The sequence below is a fragment of the Vigna unguiculata genome, chromosome 1 (assembly GCF_004118075.2).
Source record: "Vigna unguiculata cultivar IT97K-499-35 chromosome 1, ASM411807v1, whole genome shotgun sequence".
Lineage (NCBI taxonomy): Eukaryota > Viridiplantae > Streptophyta > Magnoliopsida > Fabales > Fabaceae > Vigna > Vigna unguiculata.
Window position 1 is genome coordinate 32795917 of NC_040279.1, and position 18936 is coordinate 32814852.

Sequence of the window (18936 nt, forward strand, 5' to 3'; positions counted from 1 at the left end):
TTGCATATGTATGTAGTATAATTTGATAAATTTGTTCTTAAACTTTGTAATTAGATTTAAATATTACTAGTGGATAGTAAAATAATTGTCTCATCTTTTATACATGTTTAGAGATATACAAAATTATCATTGATTTACCTTAACCTACATATTAAAACAATTTCTACGGTAATTTTAACTAATCTTCCAAAAAAATTTGTTTATATTAAATGATGGTCACAATTATTCTTTTGCGGTATTTGTCTACTAATATTCTAAAAAACAAAAAAAAATGCAAAGAAGTCACTTTCACTTTCCTCTTTTTTAAATTTGTGAAATAGGAGTGTAAAGCATCATACAAATATTTGTACTAGTGTAAGAACATAACAGTTGATTATAAACTTAAATAAAAATAAAGTAAAAATTTAGTTAAATGTTATAAATTGATTCAAACCAAAATGTAAAAATAATAACTTTAATTCGTAATTCTTTTATATTTAAAACTAACCGTAAATAAAAGAATGATATAATTTATTCACCGTAGTTAGAGTTATAAATAGTACTGAGTTTTTATCTTTCTCTCATTTAATTTTTATTATTTATTTTTACATTGAGTATTCCAATAAAAATATTTTTGTTCTTGTTGGACGGATAAATATTCTAGAACGGTCCTAAAGAAAATATCCATGAACATTCTTTCTTCTTTTATTTTGAAATAATCCAAAGTATATAATAAAAATATAATAATATTTTAATTCATTTTTTTTAACTCACTCTTAACTCACCACTTTCATCATTTTTAGATCATCTATTTTGATTTTTTTTTTAGTCTTGTGATATGATAATCCAAGGATGATTGAAATGGTGGGTTAAGAATGAATAAAAAAGTGAGTTAAAATATGACTGTCCAAAAAGGATAATGATATTTTATGGAATAATACCTGTAAAGACTCTTTGACATTCATATATGTGCGCAAGACAGTAATAAATGTTAGAATAAATACATAATAATTACCTTATGAATAGTGCAATTTATAATAATTTCATGATTTTTACCTGGGACCTAGTCAGCCTAAATACCTTTCTTGAGTTGTAGAGTTTATGCCTTATGGTCTGTTTGGATCCCCAAACGGATTTGCACAGATAGACTACTAGCAAAGAAATGTAAGAATAGTGTGAAAAACAAAAAGAAAAACAAGATATGCAGTTCACCTTTTGATTTCTTTGTATATTTGAACAGGTTTGTATAGAAAAATAGTGAAATATCTTAAAAACATTATTCATAATTTATTATATTATAAAACTTAATATAAAAATAATAATAATATAATTAATAATAATACTTATCATATTACAATTACAATTTCATTTTAACATTATTTTTCTATTTATATTTAAATTTATATTACATCTATCATCAAGAACAAAATAGTAATCATATAACTTTATCTATTAAATTTATTTTTAATTTATCATACATATTACATCATACACAAAATTTCATAAACTTTAATATCGAATTCACATCATATTTCTCTTAATCCAAACAATTCCATGTTCACTTCAAATTCACTCCCTTTGTTTCCTCAATCAAAACACAACATTAACCTCCTTTTCATTTATATTTAATCCTTATATATGCATTTAACCATGGTTGATGTGTGTTTTTCTTCCTTTGAGGTGACTTGACCTATCAATATGACTTCATCTTGGATGGTCAAAGTGTTATGGCAAAAATGTCTTTGTTGGCATTATGCTCTAGATTTGTTATAAATTGACAACATCATCTAAGTTATATATGATATGACATAATTTTAGTGTAATCAATTCTCTTGTTAATCATTAATAATATTTATTTTAATTTATCTTTTTCACAAGATTTCTAATTTAAATTTTATATTCTAAAACGTTAATTTTGGCCCTGTCATTTTTAAGCGAGATAGTCATTGTTAAGCTTAGAATTAAAATAGTTATTGAAATTAATTAGTTACCACTCTCGTTTTTTAGTGTTCTCATTTCTATAAATAAATAAAAGATAGTAGAGAGTATATCTTATGAAATTTGTTGTATATAATAATGTTTGTTAGTTTAATTGAAAATTAAGGCACGGAAGATTTTGTGTTATTTAATATAAGTAGAAAATAGAAAAAATAATAAAATATTTAAAATTGAGACTCTTTATTTAACTGTTCACATTACATTATATTTTCATAATAATATATATCCTTAAATATAATTTTCCAAGAAAAAAATTATAAACAAAATACACGCAATAATTTAGCAGATATTGGAACTTTTTTAATACTTCGCACATACTATTTAACCAAGTGAACTACAACTTTGAGAAATGTTAATACTTATTTATTATTTTTCTAAAATGATAGTTATAATCTATCTAACATAATTAATAATCTTAGACTAGGTTAGAAATTAAAGTGTGAGTTTAAGTTTCATTGTTGTATCTTTCTGGTGATTCAAAGATTGTATCGAGAAAGTGTCAAGCAAAATTTGTCTTCAGAGAGTGTCAAGCAAGTGTGTCTCGTTTACACTGTTTCGTAAGAGCATCGTGTCTACCAATTTCACCATAGGAGCTTACTCAAAATTATAATAACCAAATTTTACTCAATTGTCGAGATTCAAAGAATCAATTAAAATACAATATTTGTTTATTAAATATTCAATAAAATAATTTTAAAAAATATATATTAGATCTATTAAATATATGATGTAAATATTATAAATTCATAACCGAATACTATATCCTATATAAATTTTACATTAATATTTTTTGTATTTAAAAAAGAGTCGTTTAGTTCAGTTAATTGAAAAAAGATATTTTCTTCACGTGCAATATTTTCATCACAGAAGAATTTGAAAATAATATAAATTTCAAAGAGATTTGTTTTTTTGAAAAAATTAAAGACTCTTTTTGAACGTTTCAAGTTTCAAGTTTCAAGTGTCATAAAGGTATTTTCTTGCATTTGAGTAGAGGCTTTACAAAGTTCGAAGTGTTTATTTTGTTTTAGATATATTGTTTGTAAATTATAACCAGCATTTTTTTCTTTATACAAACTGTTATATAAATTTATATTATTTTAATTAAGAAAATTAATTATTTCAGTTTTTAACGTATAAATAATAAAATCAAAGTGTCTTTAATGTACTGATTAAAAATATAACCGGCATTTGTTAGTATTCTCCTTGTTAAAATAAGGGTTTTGCTAACAGTGCCCTTAATGTACTGATTAAAAATAATTAATATGCATCGAAACCTACAAAAGTACATAATTAATTGTCATATTAAATAAAATTTGACTTAATAACTATTAATGCAATTTTATTTTATTTAAAAGACAGAGTTATTCATAAATATTGTACTTGTGTGTTTAAATTATATTTTAACTGTATTTTAATATTGCAAAAAATTAAATATATTTAAACATGAGGAAGTTTAAATTATCATAAAGAACCAAAAAAAATAGCGTTAAATATTTAAAAAGTTTACCAAAAAAATAATAGAGATTCTTTTTTTTTTTAGTATAGACTTTACAAATTTCAAAGTTTTGTTTTCTGTAAGAAAATTATTGTCTACAATAGAAGGTTAGTTTTGTTTTTTATAAAATATGTTATATGCATTTATATTATTTTAGTTAATGTACTTAATTATTATGGTTTTCAATGTAAAAAAGATGAAACTATTATGCATTAATTATTCTTTAATCAGTATCCTTAGGACATTTTTCATTTAATATGCAACACCCTAAATAAAATCAAGTGCAAAAATATCCATTTAAATCTATTTTTTTTATTTGGTGGTAGAAATGAACTAAGGTGAAAACCGATTTTTAATTTTGGTTAAAAAAATGAAAACCTTTTTTACTAACGTGATTTTACAAATAAGAACCACTAACAACATATCAACGTATTCTTACAAATAAATGCTGCAGACAAAACAAACATTCGTGTAAATTCATAATTAAGTTCCTCGATAAACATTCACGGTCTCAAATGAAAAATAAAATATTATCAAACAAATCTCATTGAAAAAGATGATATAGACACAAAAATTAATCCCAAACTACTACCATTTTGTCACAAAAGATCAAATCCTAACTCTCAATATATTTTTACTATTTTTGTGAATTACAAACGAGGAGGACCTCTTTTATGATATATAAGAAAACATTTTACGTCAAACATTTTTTTTATGTCAAACAAAAAAAGTTCCGAAGTAAATAATTTTATAAAATGTCACTATATTATTCTGTGAGAGAGAGACAAAGAGAGGCAATTTTAAAATTTAAATTTAGAGCAAAAGGTATAATCAATGTTGTATTTTTCATGCTGATGTCATATATTTTCTATGTTTCTGTCACACTTTTCATATCTAACTTACTTGTTTTTGTTTTTTATATTGCTAAAGAATTTCATAGGCTCAAATTAAGTTTGATTGATTGTCATTTGGTTTTTATTAATTTATTCTCAATGTTACACCTTCTAATGTATTAGGCATGATATATCAAATTACAATATGAATTCAACATGATTATCTGTACCAAATTCATATTGAAAGTAATTTTTAATCAAAGTAAAATTACTTTTTTTTCCTCGCTTATTTAATAAAGTAGAAACCCTTGAAAAAAAAAGTGGTTAAAACAATTAGAGATGTACGATTATTTATAATAATACATTATTGGCTATGCTATTTTTTTTTAAACAATAGTATTTTTTTTCTCATTGTTTTAGATTATATAGTTGAATATGGTTTTATTCTCACTAGTATTTTGATTATTTATTGTTACAAAGTATTTACATTTTCTTTTATATCACGTATAAATCCTTATTTTCTTTTGTAAAATGGTAGTTGTGTATAAATGGTTTTACAGGGTGGCAACTCAACTAAAATAGTTTTGAACGTGTGGATAAGAATATTGACACTTTAATGTGGAAAAGAATAACACGTTGAAGAATTCAAAGAAAGTGCATAAGGGTGAATTTTAACGTCAATACCCAAAAAAAAAATACACAAAATTACTAATGTTATCATAGGACTAGATTGAAATACATAAAACTTTTCTTAAAAATTGTTTAGATAGAATTATTAACCTGCACCAGTTGATAAAGTTACCACATAAAAGAACAAAAAAGTAGAAAAATCCACTAAACCTATTAATATGTTATTATATTTAATTAGTTAATAAAGCTCATTACATATTGTATAATTTATTAATTTATCAAATCTAATTAGTTGAATCTTATATTAAAAAAGAAAGTCAGTTTTAGGGAAAAAAAGTCCTTTTAAGGTTATGTCTTTTTATAAATAGAAGTTAAATCAATTAAAACTAAGGTTATTTTTTTAAATATACATTAAATTACAAATGTTTGTTTCATTAAATGAATAAATTAGTAAACAGAAGAATTTAAAAACAATGTTGGTTAATAATTGAAAAATGGAACATCATGTTTGGAAAGAAAAATACACATTTATAACCACCTAATACATTGAACTAAGAATTAGACATTGTAGAATTCTGAAATATATTTCTCACTTATTTTTGAAGTAACCAAAACAATATCAAAAGAGGAATTTTCCTAATTCGACAAACAAAATCATTTACAAATCAAAATAAATAAAATTATATATATATATATATATATATATATATATATATATATATATATATATATATACTAATATAAATACAGGCGCTATCGCGTCTATGTGTATACATCTTTTAAATATGCGTGATATTACGTAAGTAGGTGATAATATTGTAATGTTATTAAATTAATATATAAACTAAAATTATATTTATTATAAATAAAGTGAAATATATCAGAACAGATGAAAAAATAACCATTAATAAATAAAAAAGAAGATAAGAAATAGAGATAGCCGATTTTATCAAAAACTTGTAAAAATAACAATAAATTTTTAAAAATTTAATAAATTATTATATAAAAAATAAATTTGATATTTTGAAATGTGAACATAAAACAGAAAATTTCCTTTATATATAATTATAAATATAAATAAATAAAAGGACAGAGTCTGCCGTACGAAACAAATTTAACTAAATTATATCCATAATAGTATAATTGTGGAGTGCGTCAATGCACAAAGTTATATACATAAATATGCAAACTACTTTAAACAAACATCTTTTTTATCCAAATAAAATAATAATAGTAATATAATTTCCCTATTGCATTCATTTTTTATAGGCATGTTCATTGTATATTTCAGCACAAATTTATTTGCCATCGACATTTTCAACTTTACTTATCATTGAAATTGAAATAATGTAATATCTATTTTACTTAATTATCTCATTGTTCATTAATTAGGGTTATTTTATTGAAACTAGATTAAAGTTAAAAATACAGGGCTATGTTAAAGAATGTGTCGGTTTGAGTGTAGATATTGCTAGCCAATAACCGGATATTAATTAAATATAATTAATATGAATTAAATTTTATAAAAATACATAGTTAAATGTGATATTAATTAAAATTTAATTTTATAATTATTAATATTATTTTATTTTATTTAAAGGATAAAAGTGACCATAAGTATTATACATGTGTATTTAATATTTTATCTAATAATAGTTTTAAATCCGTGCATATGTATGTTTCTTTGTATGTTTTTTTATGTTATTAAATATATATTATATTTTAAAATAAAATATATATTATATTAAAAGATATTTAGAAATAATAATATTTTTTAAGTTTATAATTAATTTTTGAATAAAATCAACGCGAAAACAATTTATAAGTCTAAAAGGTCAATAAATATGTAAAAATGTAAGTAGTAGATTTTGTAAAAATACAAATGATACATGCTAAAAAATACAGAGAAAATTGTTTGAAAATATAAAGGATAGACTATGCAAAAATAAATCAATGCATCGACAAATCAGTTATAAATACAAATCAATGTATGAATATATTGGTCTAATGTGTATTATTAGACTCCTATAATTAGTCCATCAATAACTTCATCTAATATGTAATAATATACTTGTCTAATTAATATATGGACACACTAATCTATAACGTGTGTTGCTACACTCAAGTTAAAAAATAATTCAATAATAAATTAACTATATTTTAATGTTGCAAAAAGTTAAATATAATAAAAAATAAGAAAGTTTAAATTAGCATAAAATTCAGCAAAAAAATAGAGTTAAACATCTAAAAAATTTTAAAAACAAAAACAAAAACTAAAGTATCAACTTGGGTAGAGACCTTAAAAATTTCAAAGTCTTTGTTTTGTATAAAAAAGTTTTTGTCTACAAATTTAAAAGGGTGTTTATTGTCTTTATAAAATATGTTATATGCATTTATCCTATTTTAATTAATGTACTTAATTATTTTAGTTTTTCATGTAAAAATATGGAACCAGTGCGCATTAATTATTCCTTAACCAGTGTCTAACATTCTCCTTAAGTTTAGGGTATAATTAGGGATATTTGATTCCATTGCATTTACCTTAAAATATGAAATAATTAATTCAATTAATTAAAATGAGTAGAATGTTATAACTATTTTTACATTGAAAATATTGGAATAATTAACCTCATTAATCAAAATAATATAAATTTATATAACAAATTTTATAAAGACAAAAATACTCTTTAAAATTTTTAGATAATATCTTTTTTTTTTCAATGAAATCTCACATTCATATATTTCTTTTGTAAACTTTTTAGAAGTTTAATTCTATATATTTTGTTGTTTTTTCTTTTTCTTTTAATTTTTTTATGTTTAATTATATTTTAATTTTTAACAACATTAAAATATAGTTATTTTATTAGTTTTTTAACCTTTTATTTGTGTACATTAAATAACATATTAAATACATTAATACTACATTTATGAATATTTTGTCTTTTAAAAACGTGTAAAATTGTAATTATTAGATCAGGATTTATTTAATATCACAATTATAAATGAATCTTAATAAACTTTTATGTGTATTAATTATTCTTAAACAATATTCTTAGCACTTTGGTTACTATGACTCTTCAAATTTTATAAATTCTTCAAGTGATATAAAGTTGTCATTGATTATAATAAATGAATTATGACTTTCATAATTATTAATGTAATTTTATTTTATTTAGAGACAATAAATATTATACAGTTATAATTGATAATTTATTTAATACATATAAAATATTAAAAAATAATTAAATAATTAAATGATTATATAAGTTTAACACTTTATTACTTAATAGTTAATATGCTATTGTTTAGTTTTTCTCTATTTTATTTTGGGTTTATTTATATTTTTCATTTTTGTTTGTTGTTTTTTATATTAATTTAAATTTTTTTACCTTTAATTATATTTTAATTTTTAACGATACTAAAATAAAGTAAAGAAAAATGATATAAATATTAAAGTTATGTTGTTGTTTAATTATGTTTTTATATGCATTAAATAAATTATTAATTATAATATTTAATATTTGTGGATATTTTTTATTTTTTAAATAAAATAAAAACACATTAATAATCATTAAAATTAAAATTCGTTTAATATCATTGTTAATTATAATTTCTTTTAAATTTTAATCTTGATTAGTTATTTTTAACATGCACCGTTAAAGACTAAAAACCATAGCAAATAATTAAATACAAGTATTATTATTTATTTACAGGGAGCATTCAAAAGTTACCTTTTATGTCATCCTTTCAGTTTTGGTCAAAAATAATCTCAGACTTAACAGCAACAACAGCAACAGCAACAGCAACATAACCTCATCATCACATAGCATTTGCTTTCAATCAAGAACCCAATAATTTAACCCCAAAACATAAACATTACTTCCTTTTTTCTTGGTTACACAAACACAATAAACAGTCACAGTTAATTCACATTGCTTGCATATAAAGAACAACAAACGCTCAAACAAACACACACCAACCACTTCCCAGATGGCTACACTCAAAACAAAACACGACATTCACACGCTCCTCTTTCTTACTGCACTCATATTTTTCCTTTCCACACCCACCTCCCCTGCAGACAACACAAACTTGATCTACAAGGGTTGCGCGGACCAGAAACTGCAAGAACCCTACTCGCAGAATCTCAAACCCCTGTTATCGTCCTTGGTGGCAGAGTCTGCGCAAAAGGGTTTCGCCGCGACTACGCAGAACGGGCTCACCGGCGCGTACCAATGCCGGGGAGACCTCACCGGCTCCGACTGCCACAGCTGCGTGGAACGGATTCCGGACATGCTGGGTCGCCTGTGCGGCGAGGCCGCTGCGGCGGCGCGAGTCCAGCTCAGCGGGTGCTACCTGAGGTACGAGGTGGTCGGGTTCAAGCAGGTTGCGGCGACGCAGCTGCTGTACAAGGTGTGCGGGGCCCGCAGGGTGGTCGACGGTGGGGGGTTCGAGGCGAGGAGGGACGCGGCGTTTGGGATGGTGGAGAACGGCGTGCAGAGCAGTGGGAACTTGTTCTACACCGGGAGTTACCAGAGCCTGTATGTGTTGGGACAGTGCGAGGGTAATTTGGGAAATGCAGATTGCGGGGCTTGTATCAGGAGTGCTGCGGAACAGGCTAAGGATCAGTGTGGCTACTCCATTTCCGCGCAGGTTTATCTTCAGAATTGTTACATCAGTTACAGCTTTTACCCCAATGGAGTTCCCACTTCATCTTCTTCTTCCTCAGGTCAGTGCACTATTCTTCAACAGTGAAAAAAAAATCACTTTTTTGCTGATGATGTGATGTGTGTTGGTTATTTGTTCGATTAATTTGAATTAATTAAATACTTGAAAATGAAACGAAGGGATTTAATGAGTGGGGTTGCGAAAGGGATTTGCAGGATCTGGGTAGGTGGGGTTTGTGTTCTGGTTGTGAAAATTGAATAAAAGACTGATTTTTTCATTTTTTTTTTGTGTGTGTGTGTTTTGTAGGATCGGAGGGAGGAGGGCATCCACACACGGAGAGGACGGTGGCGCTCGCGGTGGGTGGGGTGGCGGCTCTGGGATTCTTAATTGTCTGCATGCTATTTCTGAAGTCGGTGTTAAAGAGAAGACATGGGAAGCGTTAGAATCAATCACAGTATCTTAAGTTTTATTTGTTCTGATACTTGTTCTCATTCTCACAATTTTGTTCTTCTTCAAAGTTGTTTTGATTCTAAGAAGTGTTTATAAATATGATAAGACTGTTATTTTGATGAATTGGATCATGTGTATATACACATACCTCGGGATTCGTAAATCAGATTTTAACGTAGGTGAATTTGAATTGAATATACTTTTGTTGCCTTTGTATAGTTCTGATCCAAGGGATATTCTTGTGGTATGAACTGAAGAAAGTGTGCAATAAATCTCTGTCCCCACTCCATGACTTTATTAGCAATGACATGAGATAACATAACATAACACCTTTTCTTTTTCATTATTTTTTTCTCAACACAAACCTGAGTTCTTTCTTGTTTCACTAAGGTGGAAGAAGGTAAAAGGTAAAAACTCCATTGTAAGTAATGTCGGTGTTTCAAATGGTAAAGTTGTTTTTATAAAGAGACAAAAACCTTACACATTTTTTAGTTTTTTATTGGTTGTATCTTGGTGTCATTCTCTAGAAGCTGTACACGGTGCAGGAAATGTAGAATGTTACAGAAACAGAGTTTGTTTTTTTTTTCTTAGTTATTAAGAAATGAGAAGTGCTCTTAAAAGGTGTGACCAGACTCCATATTGGACCATTAGACCATTTTGCTTTCTTTTATGCACTCAATAATAACAAGTAAAATGATAAGAAACATTAGGCACAAAAGTGGGAAAAAAAAATAAAGGTAGAAAGGTGAAACAAAAAATCCAAATCAGCATTATTAAAGAGTGTGTGTCCACTATAAATGATCAATGTCATTTTTAATGGGAGAATTTCTAAAACAAGCACGTAGATGATTGGGTTTTAAAATATCTCTGTATTAGGCACAAAAAAATAGCAATGGTAATGCAAAGTGGCTTATTATAGAAATATCACTATAAATAATTCTTGTTTGTTCAAACACGGTATCTTTCATTAACATGATTAAAGCATTTTTTTAAAATAATTTATGATGGAAAAGTTTAGTGACGTTTTTTTATTGATTTAAAAAATCGTTTCTTATCTCATCAGGATAAATACCAACATTTTCATCCATTTCCGAATTCAATTGAAACTTCTATATACCTCTTCCTCCACTATAAATAAAAGGGTGATATACTTGTTAATTGAGCTTATCATTTCTAACGTAGGAGCCAACATTGTCTTAACTTTTCATCAGGTAATGCAATAATACACTAAGAAAAAACCTTCATTTGCTCGTAACTTTAATCAATCTTTAATCCTTAAATATTAAATATTAAGATAATATCGAAATAATGATAATCACTTCTAAAAGAGACCATGCTCTAAAAATTCTTTAAAATTTTGATATATTCAAAATTGATTTATAAATGACTATGAACTTTTATCATTTAAGTATTTAAGTTTACCAAATCATCCACTAACTAGTCTTTCACTTTTGTTTATGAAACATTTGAATCATTTTTAAAGTACACATCATTATTTGTTTATGTGTTATTTTTTATCGATATCAGATTCTTTAATTTAATCACTTCGGTCATAATTGCAATTAATCTTGCCCCCAACATTTTGTTATTCCCCATCAAAAAACTTTATTTTCAACACCTACTTTCCTAAGCTCAAATTCAATTTTTTCACAATTTTCAAATGTCCTATTTTTGTTGCCTATCTATTCATGGACTACATCTCATAACTTGTGATACTCAACTCAATAACATGTCCACAATTAAATAGTATTACATTTAATATCACATTCAAAACACAAACTTCACTCAAATAATACCATTTTACAAAATCATAGACTTATTAAGCTAATTTTAAATGAGATTGCATTTTGGAACAAATTTTCCTTATCAACAAAGAATAAAATGCTCAACATAGGCTATCAGCTAACAAATCATAAATACCACAACGCTAATTAAATTTGCCAACATCCGCGATCTCATCTAATCTATTAAAATGACTCAAAAAGACACATTAATTTGTATTTAGAATATAAAATCGAAACAATTAATGAGACATACGTGTTTGAACTTTATCTACAAAACAACAACATATATACTACTTAAAACAACATAACACAATTACATATTGTAATAATAGTGAACAACATCCACCTAACCATAATATCCACCCGTAATAACTATTTCCACTTCTAAATGAGGGAGTCAAAGTGAGCCAACATGTGACGAGTTGACTCGCATAGGTTGACTCACCACAAGTTCAGCTAAAAAATGATTAACTCAACTTGACTTGTTTTTTGGTGAATCAAAATTTTTTTAACCTCACTCGATCTACCATGGGTTGGTGATTTAGTGAATTGACTCGCTTACAAATGTTTTATTTTTGTAATTTATTTTATATATTTGTTGCAATGCAGTGAAAGTGGATTAACAGGATTTACTTTTTATAATAGTCGAATCAAAGTGTTTGCCTGATTATTCAAATATTATTATAAAGATGTTTGTTAAAAATTAAAGTATCAACCTACACAACTTAACAAACAAATAAATTAAACATCCAAATTACTCAAATGTTATTAAATAACATTTCATAATTTAAAGAGATCAAATTGTGAATCTATATAATTAGAAACAATAAATAATTATAATAAACAACTTATCAAAATTTGTTAAAAATATTAATAAAATGTTGTTTTGGGTTATGTGTCAATCCACCTTAAACCCAACTTGAGTTCGCTTAACCCGTGAATTAAGTAAGATGAGTTTAGTTCAACCCACATTTTAAAAAATCAAAACTTTTTCAATCCAACCCAACTTAAACTCATGACAAATCGAATCGACTGTAAGTAAAAATCAAGCTTAACATCTATAATTAAAACGACATATATGAAGAAAATAGACGATTCCTTTCATTTATTTATTTATTTATTCTGCTACATGTCTTTGAATTTTAATCAATATTTTTTTGTGTTTATCCTGAAGATTTAATTATAAATTTTTCTTTTGATCATTTTATTTTCTAAGTTTTTCTCAAGTGTTTTTGAGGTTTGTTGTGAGTGTAATGAATTGAATTAGAGTGTTAAGTCTATTCCACACATTTTTCATTTCACCATCTCTCATTATCATTTCTTCTGGTGTTAAACTCTTGTGTATTTTATTTGAATAATTATTTTTAATTGATGTTGACTCATGTTATAAACAATTTTTTTATATGCTTGACTCTTGAAGATGCTTTTTAACGTGTACATGGTTATTTTTGTATGATCTATACAAAATATGTCTTATTTTGGATACAAAGGAGTGACAATATTTCGACATATGTCCAGTCCTATCCTGAAACAAAATTTGATAGCTTTTATAGTGATGATTGCTTATATGTTTTTAATAATATATTTAAACAAATTGGCACGTTTAGTGTTGCTCCACTTATTTCCTTGATTATGACAAACATAAACTTAAGTATCACAAGCACCATAGATTGAAGGAAATTAATGATATTAAAATTAAAATGTTTTTTTTTCCACAATTTTAAATAACAAATCAATTAAAATTCGTATTTCATTCCTTTTGAATCAAATAACCCACAAGTAATATAAATAATATTATTCTTAAAATTATAAAATAAAATAAAAATAATTAATACATTTTTACAAGTACTATATCTAATAAAATAACTATATTGGAGAAAAATTAAAAATTAAAGCATAAACAAATTTATCTCACTACAGCGATTAATAAATTTGTTTTACTTATTAATCTAGTATGTGAATATTTTATCTTACAGTGATATTTATGAGTTGATACACATGATGTCTTGCCTTCTAGGACATACAATAAATATGTTACAATTTTAGAAGTGTGTTTCACCAACTTATATACCTATCAATATCATGACTTAAAGTTGAATAATATTTTGTTATTTTTTTTACAGTCTAATTAATACAAATATAATGTATTTGACTTTTACACTACATGAAAATTAATAAATTGCAACTAAATTTTAGATATAAAATAATTAATCTATTGACTAATTTAAACACTGTTTTACAAACTAAAAATAATTTATATCTAAAATAATGTTTATTGTTAACAACGACTTATAATTAAATTATAAATTAAAGTTTAAATTAATTTTTATTATTAACTATCAATATTTTAACTACTTAAATTATCAGATTCTAAATTATTTTTAAACCCCAAAAGCGAATCTCAACAAACTCGAAATATCAACCAATGTCTATAATTTGATGTAAACATGTTAATATAGCCAATATTTCCAATCTAATAATGGTTAATTGAATTTACAAATATTTTATTTTTTTTAAAGCCTAAAATGGATTTTCGCAATTCTTGAATCTGATTAATAAGATTTTTCTTTTTTTATGTTGTAAAAATCATTTTTTATATGACAAAAATAATGAAAGAAAGATAGAGAAAAGAAAACACTCAATTCTATACTAAATCGATTATAACCAATCTATATTCAATTATCTTCTAAACAACCTTAATTATAATATTTCCACTATATCAAAGGATTTAGAGGAATTAAAGTGTTTCTCAATAAATATAAATTTTAAGATATCAATAAATACATAATAAAACAAAACAATGTTACATATAAGAGCAATAGAATCTTTACCTACACATTGAAAACAAGACAAAAATATAAAATATGAAGAAAAGTAAAAGGAATGAATGCATCTTAATATGCAAGAAAAGTAAAGAAATAGTAAAATTTTATTTCTTGCTTGACTATAAAAATATTGCTTCAATATTTCTATAGTCAAGCAAGAAATATTGAAATTAAAGTCATTTGGATTGCTTCTTTGATAAAGTTGAAAGAACTCAACAATACTTTCTCCACATTGCCTTTTCTTTTCAATCACATAACTCCTTAAAATCAAATTTTGTGATTTTAAAACGTGGATGAAACTGGTTTTCAAAGGACAATTTGTTTATTGATGATATTAATTAATTATAAAAGTATTTTAATCAATTGTCTACTAACTGATAATATTAATCGATTAAAAAAGTATTCTAACCGATCAATAATCTTCATCTCTTAAACTTTATAAAAGTGTTTTATTTTAATCGATTAGATTAATAAATTAATGGGTTACTAATGTCAATTACATACATATTTGAAAAAGAATAATTTTTTTTTTCGAGTCAAAACTAATTTTAATTGATTATATAATAGTTAGTTAGATTTCAAAAACATTTTGCTGGACGTACAATATTATTTAGATTTTCTATATTCAATATACTTATCTAGACTATGATAGTATGGACATCATAAAAAATCAAAGGCTTGACAGAAAATCTACGCCTCCCCTTTCAACAAAACATTTTACTAAACCATAAAAATCATCATTCATCTCATATGAATACAAAAATTTGATTGATTAAATATGTTTTTGGTCCTTCAAGTTTCAGTAATTTTTGGAATTAGTCTCTCATCAAAACTTTATATCAATTTAGTCATTCATCTTTCAAAATGCGTGAATTTAGTCTTTTTAACCAAATTTTGTTAAGTTTATCTGACGTTTCAAACATATTTTATAATAGTATTTGAGTTAACATTGAAGCAAAAATGTGTCAAACAGTGTAAATAATTTAAATATTATCATGAAATACGTTTGAAACGTCACATAAACTTAACAAAATTTGGTTTAAAGGATTAAATTCACGCATTTTGAAAGATGAAGGACTAAATTGATCAAAAGTTTTGATGAGGAACTAATTCTAAATTTCGCTGAAACTTGAGGGACAAAAAACATATTTAACCCAAATTTAATTAGTAAATATTGAAATATTTTGAAACTATCTGTTTATTTGTTTCTGTTAGACTTTTATACTATTTACATGTTACGAAGGAGTCTATTATGTGAAAACCAACCTTATGGATTCAGTAAGTGGAAAATAAAAAGGAGAGGACCATTTCCTTATGCACCACAGTAGTTTTCATGTACAGCTTCATAGGGTGAGTAAAAGATTACACTTTTTTTGTTCAGCGTTGTGGTCACATTTGTTTATGTGTTGTATTATAAATGAATTTAAGAAATAAAATTTATATTATAGAACTTGAAAGTTACTTTTTTTAAAATGTTATAGATTGTGTAATTCAGAACATTTTTATATGAAAAATAATTTCCACATTGCATTGTGTGCACAAAAGTTTTCAAATAATATAATTTGAAAGTAAAATAATTGTTCACAAAAGTTTTCAAATAATATAATTTGAAAGTAATATAATTGTTCAGTTTGCATAATCTAACAATAAAATATGACTTACAAGTTTTGTAATTCAGAATAAATTTTTATATTAAATTGTAACTTTCAAAATATATATTTTATAAGTAATTTTTTAAAGATAAATGGGACGTGCCCTTTTCTAACTGTATCTTTTAATAAGTAATTTCTAACCGATTTTTAAGATTATAATAGTTAACTTACTAGTTCTATTTCATGAGTGATTTTTTTTATTTGATCATTTTATTTTTAAAATTAACTATTTTTAAAATAAAATAACTACTTAAAATTAACTATTTTTTAAAGTAATTTTTGTTTTATCTAATTATATTTACTTTTATAATTATAATTTTATATTTATTATAAAAAATGAACATAACAAATATTCAAATATTTCTACTAGTATAGATGTACTAGAATAGATGTATGATAATGCAAAAAGTAATTGGCTAAATTAGTATATTAGTAAAAAGTAAGAAAAAGGAATGTTTTGTAGAGTTTGGGCTGACCAAAAAAGGAGTACGGAGCCCAACAAGTGCGAAGCCCCAGGTTATTCTGGGTCTTTCTTCCTACACCTCCAAAAAATCTTTAAATTCCCAAAATACCCTTTGACCATTTAAAGAAACGCACAGACATCACATCCCCAAAAATACTTCCTTCCGGATGTCGACTTCCGGAAGTCAAAATATATGACTTCCGGAAGTCAAAAATCATCACCGGAAGTCGACTTCCGGAAGTCAAAAATTATCACCGGAAGTCAAAAAACATCACCGGAAGTCGACTTCCGGAAGTCAAAAAACATTACGGAAGTCAACTTTCGTATATAAAAAAAATTATATATTTTATTTTATTTAATTTTTTAAAATATGTATACAAAATTATAAAACATTTAAATTTAAAAAAAATTACTTTAAAAAATAAAAAATAATAAAATTACTAAATAAAAATTTGAAAAATAAAATTGAAAAAAAAATTAAATTCAAATAATAAAACTTTAAATAATTTAAAAATGAAAAAAAATTAATATATATATATATACCGGAAGTCGGACTTCCGTGTATATATACAAACAGAAGTCGACTTCCGGTATTAAAAATTATAAAACATATATATTTTATAAAGTTTTATTATTTTAATTTAAATTATTTTTGAATTTTATTTTTACTTTTACTTATTTTATTGATATTATTATAATTATTTTATTTATATATTTCATGTATATTATTTTATATTTTATTCGAATTTTTTTAATTTTGCTTAAAATTTAAATATTTAATTTTAATCAAATTTTTAATTTTTTTTCATTATATATTTTTTTATATTTTTAAATTTAAATTTATTTTTATATAATTTATTAAAAATTTAATAAAAATAAAAAAGAATAAAAAAAATTATATTTGAAATAACATATATAAATAATCAAATTTAAAATAAATTATATATCACTAAAGTTCGATTTTCAAAAATATTCCTATTTTTTTTTTATTTTAAATTTGATTATTTATATATTATTTATATATGTTATTTTAAATATCATTTTTTTAATTGTTATGTATTTTTATTACATTTTTAATAAATTATATAAAAATATTAAATTTAAAAATATAAAAAATATATAATAAAAAAAAATTTAAAATTTGATAAAAATTAAATATTTATATTTTAAACAAAATTAAAAAATTCATATAAAATATAAAATAATAAATATGAAATATATAAATAAAATAATTATAATAATATCAATAAAATAAGTAAAAGTAAAAATAAAATTAAAAAATAATTTAAATTAAAATAATAAAACTTTATACAATATATATGTTTTATAATTTTTAATACCGGAACTTCCGTTTGTATATATATATATATATGAAAGTCCGACTTCCAGTTTTTATATATATATATATATATATATATATTTCTTTTTTTCATTTTAAAATTATTTAAAGTTTTATTATTTGAATTTAAATTATTTTTGAATTTTTATTTTCAATTTTTTATTTAGTAATTCTATTATTTTTTTTTATTTTTTAAAGTAATCTTTTTTAAATTTAAATATTTTATAATTTTGTATACATATTTTAAAAAATAAAATAAAATAAAATATATATATATTTTTTTATATACGGAAGTCGACTTTCGTAATGTTTTTTGACTTTCGGAAGTCGACTTCCGGTGATGTTTTTTGACTTCCGAAAGTCGACTTCCGGTGATGTTTTTTGACTTTCGGAAGTCGACTTCCGGTGATAATTTTTGATTTCCGGTGATGATTTTTGACTTCCGAAAGTCGACTTCCGGTGATATATTTTGACTTCCGGAAGTCATATATTTTGACTTCCGAAAGTCTACATAATTTTGGGGGTGTGGTGTCTGTGAAGTTTGTTAAATGGTCAAAGGGTTTTATAGGAATTTAAAAAAAGTTTGGAGGTGTAGAAAAAATTTTGGAGGTGTAGAAGAAATTTTGGAGGTGCAGGAAGAAAGACCCGGTTATTCCTTATGAGTAGCCCATATAATGTACGTGTTGTTAATGAGCAATGACGCCACGAATCCAATGGCAATCTCAACAAAACTAGGCCCATTACATCATGTTAGCACGGACGGTTCAGATCGTAACATTATCCATCACGTACGGCATCAGATCTAACAGAACCATCACGC

General features: G+C 24.4%; 1 protein-coding gene across 1 annotated transcript; it reads left to right on the top strand.

Annotated features, from left to right (window-relative positions):
- Positions 1-8768: 8768 nt before the first annotated feature.
- Positions 8769-10176, top strand: LOC114177252 (plasmodesmata-located protein 3-like). Its single transcript, XM_028062529.1, has 2 exons — positions 8769-9664; positions 9910-10176. Exons 1-2 carry the CDS (start codon positions 8926-8928, stop codon positions 10044-10046), a joined length of 876 nt encoding a protein of 291 aa, XP_027918330.1. The 5' UTR covers positions 8769-8925; the 3' UTR covers positions 10047-10176.
- Positions 10177-18936: the final 8760 nt, after the last annotated feature.